Genomic DNA, 14,410 nt, shown 5'->3' with positions numbered 1-14,410 from the left:
GATTCCTGTAATCATGTGCTAAACATGCCACACTGCTGTATCATCTCCCAGGATATTACTTCCTTAGCAAGACAGAAAAAGAGTTCCCACTGCTGCAGAACTGGTATGTTCTAGAAAGAAACGTTGTAATTTGTCATGAACAACGAGGTCACCTGCTGCTCTTGGGTCATACACCAGACCTACACTAATTTGTGGACTTACAAGGCCTGTTTTACAACATATAAGAACACTTGGGATAAAAGGAGCAGTTGCTCATCAATAAGGTGGGAGCCTGTGGGCTACTTCTAAGGGATTAAAAAAATTAAGAACTAATCAAGTTAGCATTAAACTTAAATATACCAGAAGAGTTTTCAAATCCTAAAAAGTAATGGAAAAAAATTATTCAAACTTAGCTGCAGCCTAAAGCATTAGTATTTGAGAAGTTTATTAGCCTTCCTACACAGTCTATAATAAAATGCACAGTGAGAACAGAACGAGTTGTGTTGGCTTCACAGGAGCATCCAGGTGCTGTTCACACTGTTGAGGCAGGGCGGGCACCTGGGACTTGCTACTTCCTCAGAGAGATCAGCACAGTGGAAGGACACAACACCTAACCCTAAGCTCTTACCAAAATTGTTTCTGGTGTCCAACATTGGAAAGTCAGTCTCCACCTTCCTCTGAAATTTGTATAAAAATTGGTAAAGATAACAAAACTAAACAGTCTCACCTTCCCTGCTCCTGACAGCCTGACCTTGATGGGTACAAAGCCATGTGGGAGTATTGACCTCCTGCCTCTCCCACCCGACTGCAGGCTGATGGAAAAGGAACTGCCGACGAATTCCACGTTAACCTCAGCCCCTCTGTGTCTTCAGCCATCTCTGGAGAGGGACAACACTCTGCTGCCATTACTGAGGCCGGAGGTAACAGCATGCTCTGTGCACAAGGTGTTTTCTCCAGGTTTTGTGAAAGAAGGGGGAAAAAGGGGACTCTGTGGCCTAGAAACAGCATTCGTTAATCTGCTTTGTTGCTATGAAAAGCACAACCTGCAAGAGGATAATTCCTGTAGAGGAGTGTTAGTGCCCAGCCAGGTGCTTCTCCTGACAGCCATCGTCCCCCGGGACTGCATAACCCGAGGGGCTGTAGCTGCCCGTATCCACCGATTTCTACTCAGTACTTACACATTGACAGCTAGAGACTGCAAAACCTAGTTAAAACTATACAAGGCCACACGCTTCTCGTTCTTAAGATATGTAAACCCCTTATCTTCCTTTCCAGCTTGAAGGAGGGCAAGGCTCCTCGCACATGCCAAGGGCAGGGCCAAAGCTGGAGAAATAACCGCACTCACCCGGTAAGGAAACGTCAGCGAACGAGGGGGGAGCGAAGGGGGCGGCTGCGGCCCCCGGCACGGCTCCTCCTCCCCCGCGGGGTGCCGGCTGTCAGGCAGGGCTGCCGGGGCCGGACAGTGACAGCGACAGCGACAGCCACAGCCACAGCCACAGCCACAGCCACAGCCACAGCCCCAGCCCCAGCCCCAGCCCCAGCCCCGCCGTGTCCATACCTGCTCCGCGCCGCGGCCGCCGCCATCTTCCCACGCCACCGCCGCGTCCTCTGCCGCGTCCCGGGCACGCGAGGGCGGGAACCGCGCGGCGGGCGGGGCCAGGGGCGGGGCCGCCATCCGTGAGGGACCGGGCAGTCCCGGGCGTGGTGTGTGTGTGGGGGCATATTCCCTGGCATTCCCTGGGGGAATGCGGGGCGTAGGGAGGGGTTCATTCGTGAGGGGAGACCCAGAGTGGAGATGTGTGAGGATGCGGGTGTGAGGACGTTCTTCAGAGCGGGATTTGATCTGTGGGGAGGGCTGTTCTCTTGGCGCGGGGGGAGAAGGGGCCGTCGCTGAGGTGATGTGGAGTGGGGATAGGGCCGGCTCTGAGGGGACGGGATATGGGGACATTTCCCGGGAGATGTAGCGTGGGGACAGGGTGGTGGTTCCTGAGGGTTTGTGCTATGGCGATGAAGCCGCTCCACGAAGGTTTGTGGGCTGTGCCCAGCGGGAGGTACGCTTTGAGGAGGGGGCTGCTGCTGGGGAGTTCAGGATGAGGCAGGTGGGGTTCATCTGCTTCTTAGCGCTGCTATTGACGGATAGGTAAGTTATTTGCCCCAGGTGTGGGAGCACCAGGAATATCAAGGCAGGGTTTTTAGGGAGAGGACACACAACATGGGACAGGCAGAATGTTGTTTCTCCAAGTGAGATGTCTGGCATGGTAGTGCAGTAACATCTGTTCCTCCTCTGGTGTCCCTTGCCTGGATGCCTGCGGCCCAGAGTGAATTTTAGAGAGATTATTTGGTTTTCCACTCTCTTAGATGCATCCCTGGATGAATAAATGCTACACTACTGGGAAGTAGCTAATTTCCTTTCTCTGAAGGTGGCAGAGGGGTAGTTTCACATGATGAATCAGTAGGAAAAGAGTTCCAGAGTCCTGGCTCTGTGTTTCCACATCCTCAGTGCTTTAGGACATGGTTGTCAGGCAAACTGATTCATTTAAATTCCTGATTTATGTTTGTTTATTCTCCTGACCAGGCCTAAATGAAGTCTACAGCACCTTCTTGTCATTCTGCCTTTTTTCACATCACCATAGGCAGTAGTGTCTGTATAAGTACTTAGAAATGTACAGGAAAGCCTTTCATTGTTAAATATGTAAAAATTGAGGGGAAATCCAGATACAGCCCTCATGAAACAGTAATATTATTAGCTGACTGAATTGTTGGGATTTACATATCCTGTACATAATGGTAGGATTGGCAGGAAGTAAAACCTCAAAGAAGGTGGGATTTGATGGTGTTAGGTGCTTTGGTACAAGCCTTGCAAGAGCCATTAGCTTGATGTGTAAGTGCACCCTGCTGGTGGGCCTGACAGACATATTTCCCCAGAACTGACTCAGAAGTGATTCAGAGGTTAAGGTGTAGTTAAATGTAACACACTTGTTTATAGTGTAAAATAATTGTCACAAGGCTAAACTGATTAATGATTTGTCCTGCTCTCATCTTTCTCCTTGGAATTATAAGTAAATATGAGGATATGTAACTATTGCAAAATTACTTTTATCATATGTCTTGTTCTTACATTTATGGTTTTTTTAACATCTGGTAAGATTATATGGACTGTACTCACTGAGGGATAAAATGTACTTCCCTAAGGGTACTGAGCTGTGCTAGGCCTGTGCAGGTGAGCCAAGTCAAAGTGGGGATTAATACCATAGCTTCTTCGACAAATGAGAGAATGGAGGTCTTGGGGTTTGAGAACATTTGTTCAGGGCGTAAAGGAAGAAGTGAGAAATGCCTCGGGCTGGATGGGGCTTGGAGCAACCTGATTTAGTGGAAGGTGTTCCTGCCCTTTGCAGGGGGGTGGAATGGGATGAGCTTTAAGGTTCCTTCCAACCCAAACCATCCTGTGATTCTGTGTAACTGCTTCTGTGATCAGATCAGTGGGAAACAACGCCTCAACAAATATTGCAGATGTAGAGAGGGAAGTTGTGAAACTCAAGAGATAAGCAATATGAGTGTGAAAGAAGCAAGCGAGGAATGATGACTGAATCACTGGGGAAGGGTACATAAGGCAACAAAATAAATCTGGGAAAAGTATCTGCAAATATACATGAAGTAGACAAAGTACCAGGGAAATCTGTAAGATGAAGGGAAACAAAATTAGGATAAAGACTTTATTCCTCCAGAACTCCTGGAATAGTTAATTCTTTCCTGAACAGGAAAGATGAAAGTGTATTAACAATATTTTATGCATCATCAGACACTCTTGGTTATATATAAGATATAAATAAGGGTATTTTTTTCCCTGCCATAGAATTAATGATGTTAATGGCTGCTGTAGAGTAATTAAGAGGTAATAATACTTCAGGTTAAGTGTTAGAAAATAGGGGAATAAGGCAGTTTGGATGAGATTGCTGGGCTAGAATGGAATGAAGAGAATCAAGACAGTCAGCAGTATCCCAGCTCTATTCTGAATTCTTAGGGAGCCATAGGATTACTTTTTGTTTAAAATTACTGAGTAGATAAGCCATTATCAGGTGAAAAAAAAAATAAGGTAAGAAGGACCCTTCAGTATTCTGTAGAGAGATATGGTCATTAGTTTGGACAATTCACTTAGCTTGAGATATCTTTTTTGTAAGTTAGATGTAGGTCTTGCCTGTCTTCCAAAGGCATTTGGGTGCCTTTTGAAATAGCAGAAGTACTATTTATTTTTAAAGCAGAGGCTTACATTTCTTTCTATGTCTGATAAAAATGGAGTGGAAAATGCATGAATATTTTCCATCTGTGTGTAGGAAAGGGACACTGTCCCTTTCTCCTTTGCATATGAGGATATACCATCCTCTGACAGTTTGTTTTCTTAAATCTTGATTTATCCTTGTTGATGTCTAAACCCGCCTTGTTATCTTCCAGAAGCTTTGGTCATCACTGTGGAATTCCTGGTATGAGAAGGCAGAGCGTCAGGGTAGAGAGAAGATCCTTGCTGAACTGCTGTAATGATGAAAACAGTGATTTTAATTGTCCTAATCATCTTCTCTTTGCTGGCTTCAGGTAAGGCTGATGCAGAGAGGGAGAGAGAAAGGTTGCCTCTGGGTGGGTGACATTCAAACTAATATATGCTCTGGTTTTGTTTTCTTCTGTGCAAAGAAAGAAGTTGCAGTTAGAGCTGTGCCTGTATTTTTTCTGTTTGATCATTGGCAGATGGTGACCCTGTTAGTTTTGAAGCAGCTTGATACACAACTTCCTTAGTAATTCAGTGAGGGTTTGTTTCCTTTGAATAGTTGAGATCTGCGTACTCATTAATATTGTCAAAATGAAGCAGTGGACCTCAAGCTGCTGCCCTCTAAAACCACTACGGGTTCTTCTAGAAATTGCACTGAATTAACGTCAAAACAAGTGGAGGACTAATGTCTGATGCAATGCTCAAAGAAATAAAAACTTCAATTATTTAATTGTAAACATTGCTAGTATTAATAGTTCTCCAGAGAGTCAAATGCTTAAACATCTGGAAATGACAATGGTAGAGATATTGTGGCGTTTTCTGTGCATTCAGTCCTGGTTTTCATTACATGGCTTAAGATTCTCTTGAGTTACATAACTACATGCTGTTTTTGTACCCAGCAATCACTTTTTTCCTCCTTAAATGTCTAGTATCTTCTCAGAGGTGCATATGATGATATATTTCAGAGTAGAATGCATTTCAGAGGAATAATACGAGATGGAATAATTGCAGCCTAAAGCAAAAGAGGAAATTTTGTTGGCATGTCTGGGTTCCTTTAAGATGTAGCTTTGTAGTTGGTTTAAACCAACCAAACCTCCAAGTCCTTCTGGAAATGGAAGTTTCACCTTCCCCTCCACTCTTAATTACATCTTCTTGGTGTGTGAAAGCACCAGAGGAAACAGCAGAGCAAAGGTTAAAAGAATGGCCTGTATTGATAACCAAGGACAGCAGTAAAACTTATAAACCCTGGGGAATGCATGTTTACATCAAGATTAGAAGGTCTGTGTTCTGGTAGAGTCACATCCCAGTTGACTTGTTAGGAGAAAAACTGCACTCTGATAACAGGAAGATGGTTACCCTACATTGTAAGTGCCATTCCTTCTCTTGCTATCCCAACAGGAAAACAGGCCATAGCCATAAACACATCCTTACCTTTGGTTCCTCCTAATTTTGGGTGGCAGCCTTACCTAAAATTCACTAAGGTTGAAGCAAGGAAGATTCTGAGGCAAAAGATCTTGCCATAATAATTGTTGATTCTGGAAAAATCTGCCTAAAACTATATCCAGTCAAAAGGAAGCAAAGAGACATTGTAAAGATTCAGCAGCAAATGTTGTCCTCATGTTGGGCAAAAGTGACCTTGGTCAGGTGTGGGCACATCTCTTGGGTGCCTCTAAATGTGTGGGTATATGGGTGTGAGTGACCACAATCAAACTATTGGGAAGTTAAATAAAATAGAATAACTTCTCTCTTCCATAAGGTGTTAAACTGAGGGGTTTTTTCATGAAATCCTACGAATCTTGACTACTTTTTGATCCTATAGGGAAGAAATTCCGATGGTGCACCCTTTCTGACCTGGAACAGAGAAAGTGTGCAGAGCTCTCCAAAGCACTTATGGCTGTGCTACCTCTCACTACTGCCAGTTCCTTTACTAGGATTTCTTGCATCAGAGCGCACAATACATATGACTGCATTGATAAAATCAGGGTGAGTTCACAGAGATTTTTAAAACTGATTTTGTGTCCAAATCCTCTTTTGGAAAAGTAACTGGTAAACAGAATCTATGGGAAAATAAAATGATACTGAAATAATTTAACTGCTTATATGACAAAGTGCACAGTCATTTGAGAGACAAGAATTACATCCCATGAGCATTCTACCAGATGTACTGCTTTATCCCAGCTAATGTCTTTGCAATCTCCAAGAAATATAGAAAGCTGCTTGGAAATAAATAGACAAAAGCAAACTACTAAATTAAAATTTGTTCAGGCAGGTCTTGAACCTTCCGTTTGTTTCCTTGTAAACACACTTGTTTTGAGGGTCTTGCTGTTGTTTTAAAGGCAAATAAAGCAGATGCTGCCTCCTTGGATGCTGGAGATGTTTACTCTGCTGTAAAGCTGTACGGTTTGGCAGTAGTGGCAAAGGAGATCTATGATCAAGGTAGGCTGGTAAAGCTGAAGAATAAACTGTACTTCTGATTCGGCTAAGAAATGGCTCTAGATTTCTTGAAAAAAAAAGTCAATATGTTTCTATTAACTTTGTAGTAATATGGAGGTGGCTAACAATTGTTTCTAAAATACTTAATGATGATGAATAAAATAGCAGTGGTCCTTTGTACCCAGTAGCCTTTCTGCCTGTGGTAGTTACAAACTTGCATTGTTTGTTTGACAAGGTGCCATGTAGCCAGTACATGGTTAAGTTCCTGGCACGAGTACCTATGTTGAATAGGCCTATTCTTTATTCTTTAGCCATGTTCACAGTAGTTCAACTCCTCTTCACAGATGGAAGCTGCAAAATTGAGATTTTTTTTCTGTTACACATTTTTTGCTATTGCAGGAAATTGTGTGTTTGCTGTGGCCATTGCCAAACGAGGAGGTCTGGATATCCAGAGTCTACGAGGTGTGCGCAGCTGCCACAACGGAGCCCGGTGGACATCGGGCTGGAATATTCCACTTGGCTTTCTCCTTGCAAGAAATTATCTTTCCTGGGATGAGGCGCAACCTCTGAGCCAAGGTAGGCAATAGGAGCCATAGGGCTACCTGTGGCCACAGCAAAAGTAACTGAAATGCCAGCAGATGTAGGATGAACTAGTTATGGCCATGATATGTTTGGCCCCTTTTCCTCTTTTGATTTTTTTTCCCATTTGACTTTTATCTTTCTTTTTGTTTTGTTTTGGTTTTTTCCCCCCTGCACCTGCAGCAATCAGTGAGTATTTCAATGCAAGCTGCGTCCCTGGAGTTGGTGTTGCTGCTCCCCGATTGTGTGCTCTCTGCCAAGGACAAAAATCCTATGTCAGAGACAGGAACCACTTCTGTGAGACAAGCAGTAATGAGCCCTTCTATGACTCTGAGGGAGCCTTCAGGTGAGTTCTGGGACACTGGGGCTGAATTGGGGGAAAAAGAACTTACAAGGGAGGAAAGCCAGTGAAATGTTAATAGGATGGCATTTGTCTTCCTGCAGGTGCTTGAAGGATGGAGTGGCAGATGTTGCCTTTTTAGATCATCTAAGAATTATGAGTGCCACAGGTAATCATAAAAATGCAGTTTTCTTTTAATCTCTGGCTGTGCTCTTTCCTGCATAGGTGTTTGAGGGATATGCCTATATTTTTGTCTTTCCCAGGGAAAATTCAATCCCTGCAAACAGTTCAGGGGTATTTCTTGGCTCTCCACACACATCAGAAAGAAATATAACAGGAAAGTGTGAGTGAGCAATGATTTCTCACAGAAGATTAATAGAATGGAAGCAGACAGGTGATTTCATTAGATCAAAGTCTCTGACACAGCTGTCAGTATTTGCTTTGCCTGAGTTACAAGATTCCTTTCCAAGTTCAGTGTATTGAGCTGTATAACTGCAAAGTTCCTGCATACCTGCCTTGTATTTTTAAACTCGGTTGAGCTCTGTACCAAAGGTGGTTAGCAGTAGTATTTGCAGGTAAGTGTTTTTAAATAAATGTATTTACCGGGGTACAGCTTAAAGAGTATTTTGGAACAGCTCTGTTTGAGGTCCCTCTCTTTGATAAGAGAAGTACTTACCAAGGACAACTTTCCCAAGTGTGCTTGGTACACCGTACTGCCTTTGTAACCTTTAACAACCTCCACTGAAAAACGTTTTATATTCTGTCTCTGTGCCTGCTGCCAAGTCATGGCTCACTTCACAGATTCATGAGTATCTTCTTGTTTCAGAGTCAGAACAACAGGAATATGAACTCTTGTGTCCTGATGGGTCCACAGCTGAGCTAACCGAATACAGCACCTGTAACCTGGGCAAGGGGCCTGGCCGTGGCATCATCACCCGCAACAACTTCCAGAAGATCACCAACAAATTTCTTAGCATGATCCAGGTGAGCGAATAAGTTGTCTGTGTCCAGACACAGGTTTTTCTTCCATCTTTGTGTGGAAATTATCACCCAGTTTGCCTTTTTTCTTGAGAGATTTATAATCAAATTATAAAAATTGCTAAAAATGTTTGTTCTGGGGAGGGATCTTGCATTTGCTTGTGCAAGGTTTTACTTTTTTCTAAAGTATTCTTCTGTAGGAGGCTGGGAATAAATACGTAAAGAAGGGGAAGATCCCATAATACACAAGCTGGAAAATGGCTAATGATGTTCATCCTGCCCTGGAACTTGAATCAATTTTTATGTATCTGAGGGAGACTCATAGGTTCAGGCAGGGATCACTTATCTTCATCTCTTTTTCCAACTTATAAATAGTATTTGGTATCTTGACCACTGATACAAAGGGAGGGAAGGCTGGGGCTGCCTGTTGCTGGAAGAATGAGCAGATTTGTTGCAATTAAAAGTGTTGTTCTTGTCCTAGCGCCTCTTTGGGCATAAAGGAAATGAAAGAGCCAGATTTGAACTCTTCAGTTCAGCACCCTTTGGGGGAAAGAACCTGTTGTTCCGAGATGCCACTCAGCACCTGCAGCTTCTCGAGGAGAAGCTGGAGATTGCCTATGTCCTTGGTCTGGATTATGTATCTCTCCTTAAGGGACTTGGCCATGAAGGTGAGAACCATTCCAGAGGACTGTAGCTAAGGCAAGAAAAAGTTCTCCTTCCACATTGTTCCTCCCTCCAGGCACAAATGCATATACCTGAACATCACCTTAACATACAACAGATTGGTGCTCTGGTAAAACAATCTGCTTCAATTTCAGGGAGCTCTTTGGACAACAGCATTGTGCGCTGGTGCTGCATCAGCGACGCTGAACTTCGCAAATGTGAGGAGTGGGCACTGAGCATCAAATCCGACCCATTGGTCTGCGTCCAAGCAACTTCCATGACCAAATGCATTGAAATGATCAAGGTAGGAGACTCCCTCTGGTCAGGATATAAGACTGCACAGGGTACGTATGTTTTGTCTGAACTAAAGAGAGGAAAACTAGCTTGAGGAATAAGTGGGAATGAGAGGGAATTTATGCAGGGGAATTTCCAGCCAGTGGAGAAGTCCTGCTTCTTAGATACACAATTCATGCAAATCCTGGTTTTGTTATTTTCTCTAATGCTGCTGGCAGAGTAGTGAGGCTGATGCGGTCACCCTGGATGCAACGCATGTGTACATTGCAGGGAGATGTGGACTGGTGCCTGTAGCTGCAGAATGCTATGGTAAGTTTTCATGTGACTCTATCAAGAAGAGAGGGAATCAAAAAAGTACCATTAAGAATATAGTTAAATTTCCACAGTTTGTGATGTTTTGTGATGGAAGCAGGAGTCAGTATAAATGTCCAAATACTCTTCCCAGCTCTTCCACTAACTGGCTCTAGCATTTGGTCTATTTATTTATGCCTTCTGTTAAACGGACAAAGATGCTGACATGGCTGAAGAGGATCACAAGGGTTTTGAAGGAATGCTGACATGTAAAACGAATGATGGCAGTTGCAAGATCCTTAATGTTTATCTCTCCTTCCAGGGGGAGATTGTGCCCCAGCAGCTGAGACCATGGAGAAAACACGGAAACTAATTCATCTTAAGCACAAAGGTAACAGAAACTATGAGAGGGCATAAAGTCTAGGTTTTCCTGAGACTGCTCTAGAGTTTATGTAGGAATGTGTTTGCATGTTGGTTTAGAACAGAATTTTCTGTGCAAGGACAAGAGCTTTGTGGCTAAGCAAAGAGTGTAGGTCTGCACTGTAACTGAAGATACGTGACAAGATGAGGGAGGGCAGGGCGGCTGTACCCTTCTGGTATACTTCATCGTCTTGGTATAACTGGTTGTTGTCATTGTTTTACAGCACTACCACCCGTTTATGCTGTTGCCCTAGCTAAGAAAAGTGCCAAACAGATTCACATCAATAACCTTAGGGGAAGGCGATCCTGCCACAGTCACCTGTACAGTCCTGGAGGATGGTTACTTCTGTCCAGACACACAGTGGGAGCTCGGCAGAATGATATTGAGAACTGTGATATTGGCTCTGGTAAAGGCTGGGTTATCTCTTAACTAGACCATGAAAATCTGAAGCTCTATATTTGGAAGTAAAATAGAAATGGGGCCATGAGGATCTGAGCAGCAGCTGCTGACTTCAGTTTCAGAGGGCGTTGAAGCAGCTTTTCCTCATATTTGACTGTGTCACACTATTTAGCCCTCTTCTTGCTAGTTGTTAGGATGAAATTCCATTCCTGCCTTTTCCCATATGTGAAGAGTCATTAATCTCATCTGAGTTTTCTTTACTCAGCTTATCAGAATTACTTTTGGAAGGGCTGCATGCCAGGAGCAGATGGAAACCTGTGCAAGGTGTGCATCGGAGATGGTGAGGTGGAAGGAGCTCGAGTGTCCAGCAGATGTGCTGCAAGTCACAATGAACGTTACTATGGCAATATGGGAGCACTCAGGTGAGCTTTTAGTGAGAGTCAGAAATGCAGAGCAATAGCCAGAATTGCCTCATTATTTTGCTGATGTTTTTCTTTGGAAGGGTTTTTTTTCCTATTTGTTGAGCATCTGGCTGTATAAACTTTTGCTAGTGTGTATTTTGTTTTGGTTGCAGTTGCTATGGGATTTTCAGCTGACTGATGATTTAAAATGGTCGTTAAACCATTTCCAGAGCAAGGCAGTGCTTCCAAACATGTAAGGCTTAGAGCATTGGTACTGACTCATTAAAGGGAAGGGATGGAAGACAGAAGATCAGAGAGCACAGGTGATGTGGTAAGAAGCAGTGTAGCATGCAGAAGATAATTAAATAGAGTGGAGATATAAAAAAATAAATAGTTGAAGACAGAGACAGAGAAGACTATTAAAAGTGAAAGCACTCTTACAAAATATACATAGTGTGCATTTAGTTGAATTCCATTCTCTTTCTTGCGTAGGCATGGGTGAAGGTGCACATTGTGCCGCAGCTTTGACTTGGGAGCTACTGTCAGGGATGAAAAGGATTGCCTTAGCAAACCTCTATGCTGAGATCACTGCCATATTCCAAGCAATTAGGGATGGGAGGGATACTTGCAGCTATTCCTGTTTTAGTTTCAGGTGACTGTCCAAATGTCAGTCATCATGTAGTGCTGTCTTTGATCGCGTCTTGTTTTTTTCTTGCACTAGGTGCCTAGTTGGCAATCCCAGTGGAAGAAGCTTTGGAGATGTAGCTTTCCTGGAACACTCTAACCTGCTCCAGAACATAGAGGGTGAGATGGAAATACTCTCTTTTCCTTTGAGAATGTTCATAAATGTCAGTTACTCCCCACAATGTGACCATCACTCGTGAGGATCAGTCTTTACAGGTTTAATCTAGGTCCATGAAGTTCTGTTTGTAAATGGAAGATTGCAAGAAGCTTTCTGCATGTAGGTGTTCCAGTAAAGCTTAACATTCAAATACTGTAAGAGAGGAAAGAAGGAGAATCACCCAGTGCAAAGATGTGTGTTGGGATAATCATCCTTGAAGACTACACTAAATTTTTGGAAAGCTCAAAGCTTTAAAAAGCAAACCAAAAGAAGTCTTTCATAGAGTCAAGGAGAAAAGGAACCCTCATTAAAGCGCACTAAAATTCTATTTTGGGCAATTTCAGTAACAGAAGAGACTTTTTAAAGAGAGGAATCTCTCTAAAATCAAATGAAGGTATACAGGGGCTGGAAACCCATGGGAATTCATGCAGCAATGAGCAGTTTGTTTGGGAAAGCAAAGGGCATGCAGGCCGAATTGCTTTGTTTCCAGAAAGGGATCTGGTTACAGATGCAGATGAGACATGATATGCTGTTCATATGCCTTGATATTATTCTAGTTTTAGTTGATAGGTGCAGGTTAAGTTCACTGACCTCAGTGAAAACACTACCCTGGTCTTTATGCATTCCTAAGAAATGACCACATAACACACTGTGTTTGTTTTGAACACACTGACTAAACTTCTTCCTCTCAAGTTTTAACATTTTTTATGAGATTCATCCTCTCTTCTGCTTTAATTTTTCAAAAGGATTTCCTTTCACTTCATTTTCTTTTCAGATCTGGGCAGCTCTGGCTGGGCAAAAGGTTATACCCCTCTTGACTTTGAACTCTTGTGTCCAGACGGAGCACGCGCTGCAGTCACAGAATGGGCAGGTTGTAACCTTGGCCCCATTCCCCCCAGCACAGTCATGACTCGACCGGTTGCTGTCACTAAAATCTCTGACTTTCTATTGAAATCCCAGGTATGACAGGTAACAGGGAAGAGCTTGGCATGTTACCATTTGTTATGTACAACTGCTGCGAACCCTTTCAAGATTAAAAGCTTTATATACTACATATATAAAGTGCCTTCAGATCCAATACAAAAGAATTAAAAATGTGCATGGGAAATTGAGAAAATAATTATTTGGATTCTCTAAAGGGGTATTTTGGCACCAGTTCCCATTCCACAGAGGCCATACTTTTGCTGAGAAATAAGGCACTGCAAAACTGCATCTTTTTGTACTAATAAGAACAGTGCTAGATAAAAATGCTATTAATGACCCAAGCTGTGAAACTTTTATTCATTTTCTGTTCAGGACTCTCTGGGAAGCAAATTGGATTCTGAGTTCCAGCTCTTTCAGTCCTGGAAGTATGGTGAAAGTGATCTGCTTTTCAAAGACACTACTCAGTACCTTGTTCATGCAAGTCACCTGAGCTATCAGGAGATCCTTGGAGAGTCTTTCATTCAGCTGGCAGAATCAGTGTTTAATTGCACACCTGCAGGTAAAGTCAAGTTCTTAATTCTGAGTTAGGGAGAAATGCAGCAGGCAGCCTTCTGTGCACAGCTATGGCCTTTTGTTTAGACTGCATGGAGAAGTATGTTCTACCTAATCCTCTTAGTAACAAATTTCTAAGGAGCCCTGTGTTAGAATTCTGTGAGATGAAGTTGTTAACTGCAATTCAAAAGGGGATTTTGACCTCTGTTCTGCTGTTTTAATGAACAATATCTGACGAATTTACTACTTTTAAAGCTGATAGCATCTTTAAGTGTATACTTTCTTACTGGTTTGTAGGCATCTTGGACTTCTGCAAGCAGGATATCTGTGCATCCTCATCCAACTGACAGCTAATACAGAGGCTTTGCAGGGCACATACATCACCATTGTTGCTGAAAAAAAGGAAAACGTGCAAGTTCAAACTATGCAATGCAATCAGCAAGGAAACAGTAATCTCTAGAAATGTACACTGAACACCTTTTTTTCCAGCAGATTTTATGTTTATGATGATGTAATACTACTCATATGTCACCCCTTTCTTTTTTGGAGCATGGCGGCATGGGGAACAGCACAACCAACAACACAGAACTAGGATCAGCATTGTGGAAAGAGCAGGGCCAGTACCATGGACTAAAGTACAGACTGGTATGAGTGGCACAGGTTAGTTGGTAGCATTTTGCCTTGTTTGTCTTATAAACAGTTTCCATGCAAAACCCCCAATCAAGTGACATTTTGGTAGTTGCAGCATTGTCTTCCTGTATCTGTGATTTTGGTTGCAGCTAGATAGTCCCTGCTGAATGCACATATGTATTTCTTCTTTAACCAATGATCTTTACTAGTAAATCCAAACTATTTTTTCCTCACAAATAAATGTATGAAGACACTTAATAGCCAGCAGAACTGGATGCTTGAAGCCTTAGAGTGAAGAAAAGCAGTGGATATTCCTCTTTGTCAAGACCTCCAACCATTACATTATAGTACTTTGACACTTTTAATTTAAGATTCTCTGAAATGTCAAAATGTTATCTATCAATTAAACTGCCTGAATGTGATATGA

The 14,410-nt window shown here is 42.8% G+C and overlaps 2 protein-coding genes across 7 annotated transcripts in view; one reads left to right on the top strand and one right to left on the bottom strand.

Moving 5' to 3' along the window:
• Positions 1-1,635, bottom strand: part of PISD (phosphatidylserine decarboxylase) — a 24,829-nt gene extending 23,194 nt beyond the window's left edge. The window contains exons 1-2 of one of the 3 annotated variants that reach the window (XM_019285121.1): positions 1,538-1,592; positions 707-857 (exon numbers count right to left, since the gene is read on the bottom strand). In XM_019285121.1, coding sequence (XP_019140666.1) covers positions 707-855 — 149 coding nt within the window. In that variant the 5' untranslated portion in view covers positions 856-857; positions 1,538-1,592. Of the gene's footprint in view, positions 1-706; positions 1,438-1,537 lie in introns of those variants that run through there. The other 2 variants (XM_019285126.1, XM_019285120.3) reach the window with 2 other exon arrangements.
• Positions 813-14,410, top strand: LOC104688556 (melanotransferrin-like). Of its 4 annotated transcripts, XM_010398091.2 has the most exons (19): positions 813-899; positions 1,255-1,327; positions 4,429-4,566; positions 6,057-6,220; positions 6,574-6,673; positions 7,070-7,246; positions 7,433-7,595; positions 7,694-7,758; positions 8,416-8,573; positions 9,049-9,235; positions 9,386-9,534; positions 9,743-9,833; positions 10,138-10,206; positions 10,460-10,642; positions 10,901-11,057; positions 11,758-11,840; positions 12,653-12,837; positions 13,174-13,360; positions 13,651-14,410. In XM_010398091.2, the coding sequence occupies exons 3-19, from the start codon at positions 4,512-4,514 to the stop codon at positions 13,698-13,700; spliced, it is 2,223 nt and encodes a 740-aa protein (XP_010396393.1). In that variant the 5' UTR covers positions 813-899; positions 1,255-1,327; positions 4,429-4,511; the 3' UTR covers positions 13,701-14,410. The 4 variants fall into 4 exon arrangements, with proteins under 4 accessions (XP_010396393.1, XP_010396394.1, XP_019140663.1 ...); XM_010398092.2 differs by lacking the exons at positions 813-899; positions 1,255-1,327 and adding an exon at positions 1,645-1,683; XM_019285118.2 differs by lacking the exons at positions 813-899; positions 1,255-1,327 and adding an exon at positions 1,744-1,790.

Source organism: Corvus cornix, chromosome 15, assembly GCF_000738735.6.
Source record: "Corvus cornix cornix isolate S_Up_H32 chromosome 15, ASM73873v5, whole genome shotgun sequence".
In the NCBI taxonomy this organism is placed as follows: Eukaryota; Metazoa; Chordata; class Aves; order Passeriformes; family Corvidae; genus Corvus; species Corvus cornix.
Note: the sequence above shows the minus strand (reverse complement) of the source record. Positions and strands in the feature narration are given on the sequence as shown.